The sequence below is a fragment of the Myotis lucifugus genome, unplaced genomic scaffold, assembly GCF_000147115.1.
Source record: "Myotis lucifugus unplaced genomic scaffold, Myoluc2.0 scaffold_0, whole genome shotgun sequence".
Classification (NCBI taxonomy): domain Eukaryota; kingdom Metazoa; phylum Chordata; class Mammalia; order Chiroptera; family Vespertilionidae; genus Myotis; species Myotis lucifugus.
The window spans coordinates 31,193,782-31,206,059 of NW_005871048.1; the positions used below are offsets into that span (position 1 = coordinate 31,193,782).

A 12,278-nucleotide genomic window follows, 5' to 3' on the forward strand; every position below is an offset into this window, starting at 1 on the left:
GCAGCAAGCTAATCTACCATCGAAGCATCTGCCCCTGGTGGTCAGTGCACGTCATAGTGACTGGTCAACCCAGTTGACTGTCTGCCCCATGATGGTCAGTGGACATCATAGCGAGCGGTTGAGCAGCCCTTAGCATATCATTAGCATATTACACTTTGATTGGTTGTTCGAATTGTTTTGCCGTTCGGTCTATTTGCATATTATCCTTTTATTATATAGGACTAGAGGCCCGGTGCATGAATTCATGCACAGGTGGGGTCCAACCAGCGCACCCTGATGGGGGCCCATCGGGCTGGGCCACCTGGGGGGAGAGGCCGCAGGAGGTTAGCTGGCCATCCCCACGCCAGATCAGGGTGGTGGGGGCCGATCGGGGGCCAGGCCAGCCATATGGGGGACCGATTGGGGCCCGGATCAGGCCAGTTGGTTGCCACAGTGTGCATCATAGCCATCGGTCATTCCGGTCATTCCAGTCACTGGGCTTTATATATAAAGGTTACTACCTTTAACCACTGAATCCAACACCTTTTCTTTTTTTTCTTTTTTACATTAATACATGTAATTTATTTGCATCAGTTTTACAATATGCCAGATAGTGAGGACACAACAATTAACACAATTACTATTACCTCCCTCACAAGCATTTATATTTTAACAGTAGAAGAAAGAAACATGTAATTAAATAATTACTAGTGTTGATCTGTTGAGGATTTTTGTGTCTAAGTTCATGAGAGATACTGGTGTGTAGTTTTCTTGTGAGATCCTTTTCTTATTTAAGTATTTGGGTAATACTGGTATCATAGAATGAGGTAGGACATGTTCCATCCTTGTCTGTTTTTTTGGAAGTGTTTGTGAAGTATTCCTCTTAATTCTTTAAATATTTGGTAGAGTTCTCTAAAGAAAATATCTCAGCCTGGGATTTCATTTTATACAGATTTTAAATTACAAATTTTTAAATAGTTACAGGATTATATATATATTATTTTGGTTGAGTTTTGGTAATACTGTATGTGGCTTTTGAAGAAATTGGTTCATTTTGCTTAATTTGTCTAATTTATGAGTATAAATTTATTTGTACTATTCCCTGATTACCCTCAATTTTAACTCCATATCTTTTATGAAAATGAAATCAAAATGGATAATGGTCTTAACTGTAAAACATAAAACTTTTAGAAATAATCATAGGAGAAAATCATTGAGACCTAGAATAGGCAAAGTACAACCTACAGCCCTGGCCAGTGTAGCTCAACTGGTTGGAGTATCATCCCTTATACCAAAAAGTAGCAGGTTCAATTCCAGGTCAGGGCACATACCTAGGTTGAGGGAGGCAATCCCTCCTTCTCTCTCCCTCCCTCCCTCTCTGCCTCTCTCTCCTTCTCCCTTTCTCCCTCTCTCTCCCCCTTCCTAAAAAATTGTTAAAAGTACAACCTACAAAAGAAAATATAAATAAATTAAGCCTCTTCAAAATTAAAAACTGTTGCTCTGTTAAGAGCAGAAAAAGAAAAGCTATAGAATGGAAAAAATATTTGAATACCACATATCAAACACAGAATAATTAGAATACATAAAACTCAGCAATAAAAAAAACCTATTGGGCCCTAGCCAGTTTGGCTCAGTGGATAGAGCATTGGCCTGCAGACTGAAAGGTCCCAGGTTCGATTCCAGTCAAAGGCTCATGCCCGGATTGCGGGCTCGATCCCCAGTGGGGGGAGTGCAGGAGGCAGCTGATCAATGATTCTCTCTCATCATTGATGTTTCTATCTCTCCCTCTCCCTTCTTCTATGAAATCAATAAAAATATATTTAAAAAAAAACCTATTGGAAAATGGGCAAAAGAGATAAACAGACATTTCACCAAAGATATACAGATAGCAAATTAGCACCTGAAAATTTTTTTAACATCATTGGCCATTAGGGAAATGCAAATTAAAACCATGAGATATCACTAAACATCTATGAGAATAGCTAAAATAAAAAATGGTGACAATATCAAATGCTGATAAAGATACAGAAAATCAGGATCACTCATATATTAATAGTGATAATGTATAAGGACACAGCCACTCTAGAAAACAGATTGACAGTTTCTTATAAAACTGAACATACATTACCATGCCATCCAGCAACTGCACTCTTGGGTATTTATCTGACAAAAATGAAAACTTACGTTCACACAAAAACATAAACATAAATGTTCATAGCAGCTTTTTTTCCTAATAGCCAAAACTGGAAATAACCCAAATGTTCTCCAATGGCTTAATGGTTAAACAAAGTGTAGTACATCCCTAACACGGAATACTACTCAGCAACAGAAATGAACAAAGTATGGATATATGCAACAAATTGAATGAATCTTGAGGGGAATCTTGAGGGAAGCCAGTTTTAAAAATGCTAATCCCAAAAGGATTTCATACTATATGAGTCCATTTATATAATCTTTTTGAAATAACAAAATGAAGAACAGATTAGTGGTTGCCAGGGATTAGAGATGGAGGAAGTGGAGAAGGGAGACAAGTTTGGTTATAAGAAGGCAGCACACACACAAACATAAAAAGACAGCACAAAGAATCCTGGTGTCAATGAAAGTGTTCTATATCTTTATTATTGTGATGATTACACAAATCTACACATGATAAAACTGAATAGAACTAAATATATACTACACACACACACACACACACACACGTATACAGAGCTGGTGAAATATGAATAAGTGAATTTTATCAATATCAATATCCTGTTGTGATACAAGATGTTGCAAATAAGAAAAAAATGAGTGAAGGGTGCATCTTTGTTATTCTTACAACTGAATATGAATTTATAATTATCTGAAAATGAAGTTTAATTTTAAAAATTTGAGAGATAATTCAATATTCAGATAGACATGCATGGAGGAGAGATATGGTTCTATCTACACTAATAAAAGAGAAACATGGTAATTAGCGTACGACCGCTACCCTTCCCATTGGCTAATCAGCATATCCTTATGCAAATTAACTGCCAGCCAAGATGGCGGCCGGCAGCCATGCACTGAAGCGAACAGGGAGGCTTGCTTGCTCCAGTGACTGCGGACTCCAACGTTCCCTGCCTGACTTGCCGGCCTCTCAGCTGCAACTCTAAGCAACTATGTTGCAAATATAGAAGCTAAACAAAACCCCAGAAACCTGCGTTAGTCAGCCAGGCTTCAGCCAGCCAGACCACAACATTGTATCAAATACAGAAGGAAAAACAAAGGCCAAAAACCGGCTTTCAGCAGCCGAGGCCTCAGAGCTAAAGCTGGCCCAGAATAAAAAGAAAAAAAGAAAAAAAGGAGCGGTTGGGAGCTTCAGTCAACCCACCAGCCTGAAAACAGCCCTCAGCCCCTCAGCCAGACTGGCCAGGCACCCCAGTGGGGACCCCCACCCTGATCCAGGACACTCTTCAGGGCAAACCAGCCGGCCCCCACCCGTGCACCAGGCCTCTATCCTATATAGTAAAAGGGTAATATGCCTCCCGGCACCGGGATCAGCGGAGCAGCAAGGCCTCTCGGCACCGGTATCAGCGTGACAGGGGGCAGCGCCCAAACCTCCTGATCACCCTGCGGCTCTGTGTGTGACAGGGGGCGGGGTCACAACCTCCCTATCTGCCCTGCTCTGTTCGTGACAGGGGAAGGTGCCCCAACCCCCTGATCAGCCCTGCTCTGTACCTAATAGGGGGGAGCTCCCCAATCCCCTGATCACCCTGTGGCTCTGTATGTGACAGGGTGCGGCGCCCCAACCACCCCACCCACGGGCCCTGCTCTGTGACAGGGTAGAGCCATAACCTCTCCATCAGCCCTGCCCTGAGTGTGACAGTGGCGGCGCCCAACCCCCTGATCGGCCCTGCTCTGTGGGTGATAGAGGGTGGCGCCCCAACCCCCCTCCACAGGCCTTGCTCTGTGTGTAACGGGGTAGAGCCATAACCTCCCCATTGGCCCTGCCCTGAGTGTGACAAGGTGCAGCCCCAAAACCCCCTGATCCGCCCTGCTCTGTGTGTGGCAGGGGGCGGTGCCCCAACTCTCCTATCGGCCCTACTCTGTGCATGACAGGGGGGAGCTCCTCAACCCCCTGATGGGCCCTGCTCTGTGAGTGACAGGGGGCAGCGCCCCAAGCCCCTGATGGGCCCTGCTCTGTGCGTGACAGGGGGTGGCGCTGCAACCTCCTCATCGACCCTGCCTTGAGTGTGACAGGGGGCGGTGCTCCAACCCTCTAATCGGCCCTACTCTGAGCGTGACTGAGGGGTGGCATCGCAACCTCCCGATCCGCCCTGCTCTGTGCATGACAGGGGGCGGTGCCCCAACTCCCCAATTGAGCTTGACCAGCGGCTGCACTTAGGAATGGCGCGTGCCTTCTGCAACCCGGAGACAGGCATAAGCCAGCAGGTGGTTTTCTCCCGAGGGTTCCAAAACTGCGAGAGGGCACAGCCCGGGCTGGGGAACACCCCCCCCCCCCCCCCGCCGCGAGTGCACAAATTTTTGTGCACCAGGCCTCTAGTTATTATATAATTTCTTAACTGTGACTCCAGTTTAGTGGGTTATTTCTACAAAAAAATAAAAAGACTTAAGAGTTGAGGGAGACTTCTAGGTCATTCCCTTAGCATAAGACAGATATACAAGAGAACGGCAATTTAAAAGTAGCATTGTTACAACAATGAACGCAGAATGAATACACAAAATTTGCTGGAGTAATGTCTCACCCACAGGATATTCCATGACTATCATCCATGGTCATGTGAGAACTCTTTTTACACCATAGTAATCGGACATGCATTTAAATATTTTCCATCTCTCAACATAGGTATAGTCAAAAGAGGAGATACATCACTAACTCATAAAGAAGGTAACGCCCTAAACAGTTTGGCTCAGTGGATAGAGTGTCGGCTTGAGGACTGAAGGGTCCCAGGTTCAATTCCGGTCAAGGGCATGTACCTTGGTTGCGGGCATATCCCCAGTAGGGGGTGTGCAGGAGGCAACTGATAGATGTTTCTCTCTCATGGATGTTTCTAACTCTCTACTCCTCTCCCTTCCTCTCTGTAAAAAATCAATAAAATATATTTTTAAAAAAAGAAAGAAGGTAAAAAAGAAATAAAGTTTTTCTTTCTTACAATGAAAGAAATAAATGAATGAGGACGCTATTTTTTCAAGTAGTGGATATGCATTCAATCTGCTCCAAAATCATCCGAAACCACTTTTAAAGATGCAGGGTTACCCAATGTATCAGTCAACTTGGGCTACCATAACAAAGTACCACAGAGTGGATGCTTAAACAACAGACATTTATTTTCTCACAGTTCTGGAGGCTGAGTTCAAGATTAAGGTGCCAAGAGTTGACTTCTAGCGAGGCCTCTCTCCTTGGCTTTCAGATGGCCAGCTTCTCACATGGCTTTCTCTCTGTGCATATGCAATCCTAGTGTCTCTTCCTCTGCTTATGTGAATAACAGTCCTTTGGATTATAGACCCACCCATATGGCCTTATTTAATCTTAACTACCTCCTTAAAGGCCTATCACCATATATAGTCAAACTTGGGGTTAGGTCTTCAACATATAATTTGAGTGTTTGTTTTGTTTGTTTGGTTTTTTTTTTTTTTTGGGGGGGGGGGGCACATTTCCGTCCATAACACCCAGCAACTGGCCAGCCCTGAAGTATATTAAGTTTTGTATGAGTGCACATATATGTGTTACATGTACTGAAAGGGAGCAAGGCAAAGGAAAAAATAGAGTTTTTGCATTAGAATTCGAAGTCTATCACTTAAGTGTTCTCAACGATAAGAATGTGAATACCTATTGCACTAGTTGTGAGAATTAAATGAGATAATCTAAGTAAAGCACCTAACATATGGTAAATAATAAATAAGCCAATACTGGGCCTCTGCCTTTCCATCCCTTTCCTTAAAAAAATTAATTATAAGTATTACTCAAATCTAAACATATCTAAAAAATTATGGACACTAATTTATGTCTGTAATTTAATTTTATCATCTTAATTCTCTATCATTAATGCCTCATCTTCCAATTAGAGTGTATATTTTTATATATTTTTTGTCCACCATAATGTTCATTGTTTTACTAACAAAAATCACATAATTACTGAAACACCTAAAATCATACCCCAAATCCTGTTGGATTTGATTAGATTTGTGGAGAAGTAAACTGTATCTGACAACTATTTTTAACTTGGCTCACAACTGCAATGTACTGCAGATAATTTCAAGATAACACACCTACCTTCTATACACTTGCATATTCAAACAATGAGCCATAACCAACATCCATCCTTAATATTTTTATTTAAAATTAAGATAATGGTGGTAAGAAGCAAAACCTATTGTGGATATATTTGAATCATTTAATAAAAGACAACCATGCTGAGCCTAAGGAAAGAACTTGCAAGTACTTGTCCTTTCTCCTACCTCCTCCCTTATCACTGGCATTCTAGTATTATCTGATATTACATGTAGATGAAAACATGGAGTAGGCTATAACTTTGGTGTCCCCAAGAAATCTCAACTCCCAGTATTAATGCCCTTGCATATTCAAACGATGAGCAATAACCAACATCCCATACTAAATCTGCACTGGGTCATGTAATTAGCATTGGTCATTGGAATATTAACACACATGAAGAATGCAGAGACTTGATAAGTGATGGCAGAGAGTCCTGTCCTCTTGAAAAGCTGTTGTGGAACCCAGCTGCCATGCTTTGAAGAAGCTCAAGCTAATGAAGTAGAGAGACTACAGGGATGGAGAGAGGAGAGGGTAAGAGAAAGTGAGAAGGGGAGGAAAGGAGGGGGAGAGGACGGATATAGCCAAAAGATGACACATGAACATCCAAGGTGTCTTAATGCATAAGTCTGGTGCCTCAGCTGGGACAGCTGGTAACATACACTCTCCCTCTCCCTACCCCATTCCCTACTCTCTCCCCCTTCCCCCCTGCCACCCTCTCCTCCCCTCCTCTCTGCCCCACCCCCTTATGCTCCCTTCTAAGTTTTCCCTTTCTTCTTCCTAATTTACAGCTGTCCTTTTTATTTTTTGTCTGTCAGCCTTTGTCTGGTTTTCAATGACCCAGACCAATTCTAGCCTTTGGTTGTGCTCTGTATTCTTAGTAACTACAGGCACCTCCTTCAACCTCCCTCCAGACCACAGGTAAATAAGAGTTCAGGACAGACTCTTCACTAAGGTCAAAAGTTTACACTCATTTAACTCATAATTCTTTTTTTACCTGATAAAATCATTAGGCAATAGGAACCAATAACTTCATGTTCAGATAATAAATTATGCAGCAAGGAAAACATACCTCCTACTTTTCCTCAGACTTTACTGATCCTCTTTGTATCAATGTCTTATTCTTTTAACCCACATGACCCATTCCTCATACTTCACTCATTATATTTATCTTAATCTATCCTGAATCATAATAACAGGTTTATTTAACTTCCTACTAGATCCAAAACTCTCTGAGAGACTCACTGGGAAAAGGAGCATCTTACTCATTGTTGTAATCCCTTAAATTAAGCATCTAACTAAAAATATGGTACAAAATCTGGGTCCTGGTCAGCAACCACTGTGTCCACAACTAATCTTTGCAATTCTCACCCTTATTTTTATTAGGAAATAATGACTTACCCATAGTTATAATGCTATCAGTGACAGAGTTAATGAACACTACATGTACTAACATTAACTTTAACAATTACTTAAGAATTATTTTACTTCTGTAGAGACAGTAAGATTTTTTAAGGGGAAAAAGGTATTATTTAAATTCCTTATTTCTTTTTCCTTTGTTTCAGGCCTGAGAAGCCTGCTTATTAGATCCAGGGTAAGATCTTGGCCAGATGCCAGGCAAATAATATCAATGGCAAAGCAGGCCTGGTGGAGACTACAGCAAAATGGAAAACTCAGACCCCACCTCAAAGAGACAACCTCCACTGGGCTCTAGCAATCTACTCTCAAGCAGAAACAGCAACCTGTGATTTCTCAAGAGATGCTGGAAATTGAGCCTTCTTAAATGTGAAGTCTTCCAATTTTTTAAAAATAGATTGTTATCGATTTGAGAGGAAGGGAGAGGGAGAGAGAGAGAGAGAAACATCAGTGATGAGAGAGAATCACTGATCAGCTGCCTCCTCCATACCCCACACTGGGGATGGAGCCTGCAACCTGGGCATGTGCCCTGACTGGGAATTGAACTGTGACCTCCTGGTTCATAGGTCAATGCTCAACCATTGAACTATGCTGAAGTCTTCCAATGTTTAAATGGTAACAACTAATTACAATAGATTCCAAATAAACTAAGAGCAAGTCTTATACTAGTATATGTGTTGGATTCAGCTCAAGGTCCTTCTGCTACTGGGGAGGGAGGGAGGGAGGGAGGGAGAGAGAGAGAGAGAGAGAGAGAGAGAGAGAGAGAGAGAGTGTGTGTGTGTGTGTGTGTAGAGCCCGGTGCACAAAATTCAAGTACAGGGGGGTAGGAGGGTCCCCTCAGCCCAGCCTGCACCCTCTCCAATCTGGGACCCCTCAGGGGATGTCCGACTGCCAGTTTAGGCCCAGACATCCCTCTCACAATCCGGGACCGTTGGCTCCTAACTGCTCGCCCCTAACCACCTCTGCCTGCCTCCTGATTACCCCCTAACTGCTCCCCTGCTGGTCTGATCACCCCTAACTGCTCCACTGCTGGTCTGATCACCCCTAACTGCCTCAGCCTCGGCCTCCGCCACCGCCACCATGGCATTGTCTGGAAGGTCGTTTGGTCTAATTAGCATATTACGCTTTTATTAGTGTGTGTGTGTGTGTGTGTGTGTGTGTGTGTGTGTGTGTGTATATATATGTATATATATATATATATATTTTTTTTTAAGGTATACTAAGAGACCAACATTTCTTTACTTTCTCTCCCTCACCTTTAGGGGAAATAGAAAAAAATAACAAGAATAATGAGAAGCAGTTCCATAAAATTACAGGGAATACCAGTGACAAACTAACTTAATCTTTTTCTTTCTTGAAAAAGAAATTTGTTAGCAGTTTTGAATATTGAAATTTCTTAGCATAAAAATATATGGAAATAATTTTTTTCTTTTTAAATTTTTTTCCTCAGAACTTACAGAAAGGAAAATATTCAAATAAATGTGATAGTTAAAATTACACAAACTTTTCTGGCCTTAACAAAACTAACAAACATGAGACTAATGATTCACCACGTATACAGAAAAACCAGATACAAAATACTAATGGCATTATTATATTTACACTGGTCAATCTACATACTGTCACTTGACTCTCTTGAGACCAACAGCATCAAACTAGCTGGATACAAAGTTGAACTCTATGACCAGGGAAACCCAGCCTAACAAACCACTGTGGACTCAATCCAGTAACCTGAACCTCCTATCATGTTATAAGTAAGACAACCCATTACTAGTAATCAAATTTTAATTTAGTCCAAAACATTTAATACTTTTATGAACGATTTGTCATTATTTAACCAAGGGATTAAGGCTTCGTTCTTTCATTTAAAAATAGGAATAGAGCCAAACCGGTTTGGCTCAGTGGATAGAGCATCGGCCTGCGGACTGAAGGGTCCCAGGTTCGATTCCTGCCAAGGGCATGTACCTTGGTTGCGGGCACATCCCCAGTGGGAGGTGTGCAGGAGGCAGCTGGTCGATGTTTCTCTCTCATCGATGTTTCTAACTCTCTATCCCTCTCCCTTCCTCTCTGTAAAAAATCAATAAAATATATTTTAAAAAATAAATAAAATAAAAATAAAAATAGGAATAGAAAACACGAATTTTATCTCTAAACCTGCTTAGCTTTATGAAGTTAAAATAAAATTTTTAATATAATTAATTGTTGTAGACAGCCCTTTGGAGTTCAAAACATTCTCTAAACTAGCTATCAGAAAGGGACTCCCTACTCCAACAGAATTAGTAGGCAATTTAATGATAACAAAATTATATTATTGTTACTTTGGGAGACCATTTATTTGTTGAAAACTTACTATATGTCAGGTACTGTTAATGAATATGTTCAGGGTTCCCATTAAACTTTGAAAACAACCATATGAGGAAGGTACCATTATCATCCCCATTTTATAGATGGGGAAACTGACCTTTCCAAGATCACACAGCTAGTAAGTGGTAGTGTCAGGATTCCAACCCAAATCTTGTCTAACTTCAGAATTTTCACGCTTAACCACTACACTGTATTGCCTCCAGTGACTCTGGGTTGATATCTAAGATAAAGAAAAGAGGGAAATTTGTACTTCTCAGTGATAAATTTAAAAACATACTAGAAATGGAGGATACTTTTTTAAAATAAAACAAATCTCATATACATAGTCACATAAATATTTGAATTCTCAAATACATATAATAATGAAAACCTCACACAATGAACTCACAAATACAATTTTTCCTATTCAATCATTCATGTTTATTATTAAAAATTGAATGGAAAGGCTCTGTATTCTCTGCTCAATTTTGCTATCAACCTAAAACTGCTCTATTAAATAAATTATACTTTTTAAAAATTTAAAACTACAATATACTAAATATGCCTAATTTAATTCAGTTATAAACTGGCATAAGACTATATTCTTTCAGTATAAAAAGTTGTACTTTGTTTATTATAACCACAGTGCTGAATATATAGTGGGTACTTTATATTTAACTTACTGATTTTTTTTTTTTTGCAAAAAGGCTTGAAGATGTGTAACAGTGTATAAAATTAGAATTGTATCACTCTCTGAACACCTTTCAGAAAAGTCTGCAATACTAGACATGATATAAGTTGGGATAAAATTAGACAAAAAAAAAAGGGACTCTATTGAACAATATAAAAGGAATACAATACCCCTATACCATGACTGACATAAGATTAACTTCACTTTTCCACCTAAGTACCAAAAGATATAGTCATAAGTCAAAATGGACTAGTATTACAAAATCTTTTCCTAATTTAATTGCTTCTAAATCTTCTAAAGAAATATACCATCCCATCCCCCAAAATAATAATACTTCAAGTCTCAACATATGAACCAAATCTTTTTTCCTCTGATACTCACCAAGGTTGTCAAATTCTAAAAGTCAATTAGGACAGATGTGAGAGATCTATAAAACAAGTTTTGCCTACTATACCACTTCCCATCAAGGAAGAGGTCCACCTTTATATATAAATTCATACCTAAATTCACTTACGAAGGGAACAAGTAAGAGGGAGATACTAACTCTATTCAGAAAAGCCCTTGTTCTATATATTCTGCAGTACCGTCAACATTTAGAAATACTGTATTGCCCACCAACAAAAAGTGTTGAAGGGAAGCACGCTCTTAATTTTATTTCAACGCTGTACTTACAAAGTCTCAACTATTTAAAAAAAATCGCACTAATATTAACAAATGAGAACTCTAACGCACAAGTTACATACACTGTTGGAGTATGGGCCCTTAAGCACACCTGTAATTCATCAATCTCCTTTCCTTTCTCGCTGACCCACGTTTTCCTGAGTGATCCAAACACCTTTTTGCAACGCTATGCTTTCAACAGGCTGAAGTGTAGATTTGCAGTGCAGCAAAAACAACGCATTCCGACCAAGGCATGTTGCAAACAGTATCAGTGCAATCCTCATTCAAACACTCCTAGGCAAAGCTTCCCGCATCTCGCTTCAACAAGGAGCACACACAGGGCGATACGACACAATAAACCACAGCTGCCTCGGTAGCTGCAAGCTCAGCTGAATCCCCGGACGCCACTCCGCTTGGAAGGGGCAGAACCATATCCGGTTCTCACCTGATACACATTTTCCCAAGCTTCCCATCTTAAAAACTTATCTTCCCAGAGGAGCAATAAACATACAAAGACGCCAGGGAGTATGCCTGTAGGGAAGATAAGCGATCCAATTAAATCCCTACGCACGGAACCCGAAGCCTCCAAACTTTTCCGAACAAATCACAGCTGACAGAACGGGCATGTTTTCCCCCTTCTCCCCAGCCCCCGAGCAGCGGGCTTCACTTACTGGTTCGTTGGAGGAGCGGTCAGCGGGATGGCCACCTCTTCTTCCTCGTATTCGGGTCCATCCAAAGAGTCCCCTTCGTCCACGGTTCCCAGGCCGGCCCCCAAAGCAGGCAGCTGGGGAGGCGGCGGCAGAGGGGGGAATCCGCCGCCTGCCCCGAAGGTCTCGGCAGCCAACGCAGTGGTCCCTCTGGCGAGACCCACCTCCCCGCCAGGCCGGGCGGCGCGGCGGCAGAACCGCCAACGCAGAAGCGCCCCTTCCGGTT

The 12,278-nt window shown here is 41.3% G+C and overlaps 1 protein-coding gene across 1 annotated transcript in view; it reads right to left on the reverse strand.

Moving 5' to 3' along the window:
- RASA1 (RAS p21 protein activator 1) overlaps window positions 1-12,278 on the reverse strand; it is a 123,340-nt gene that overhangs the window by 102,331 nt on the left and 8,731 nt on the right. Inside the window, exon 2 of the mRNA XM_023752301.1 lies at window positions 12,017-12,269. Within this exon, the coding sequence (XP_023608069.1) occupies window positions 12,017-12,269 (253 nt within the window). The remainder of the gene's footprint in view (window positions 1-12,016; window positions 12,270-12,278) is intronic.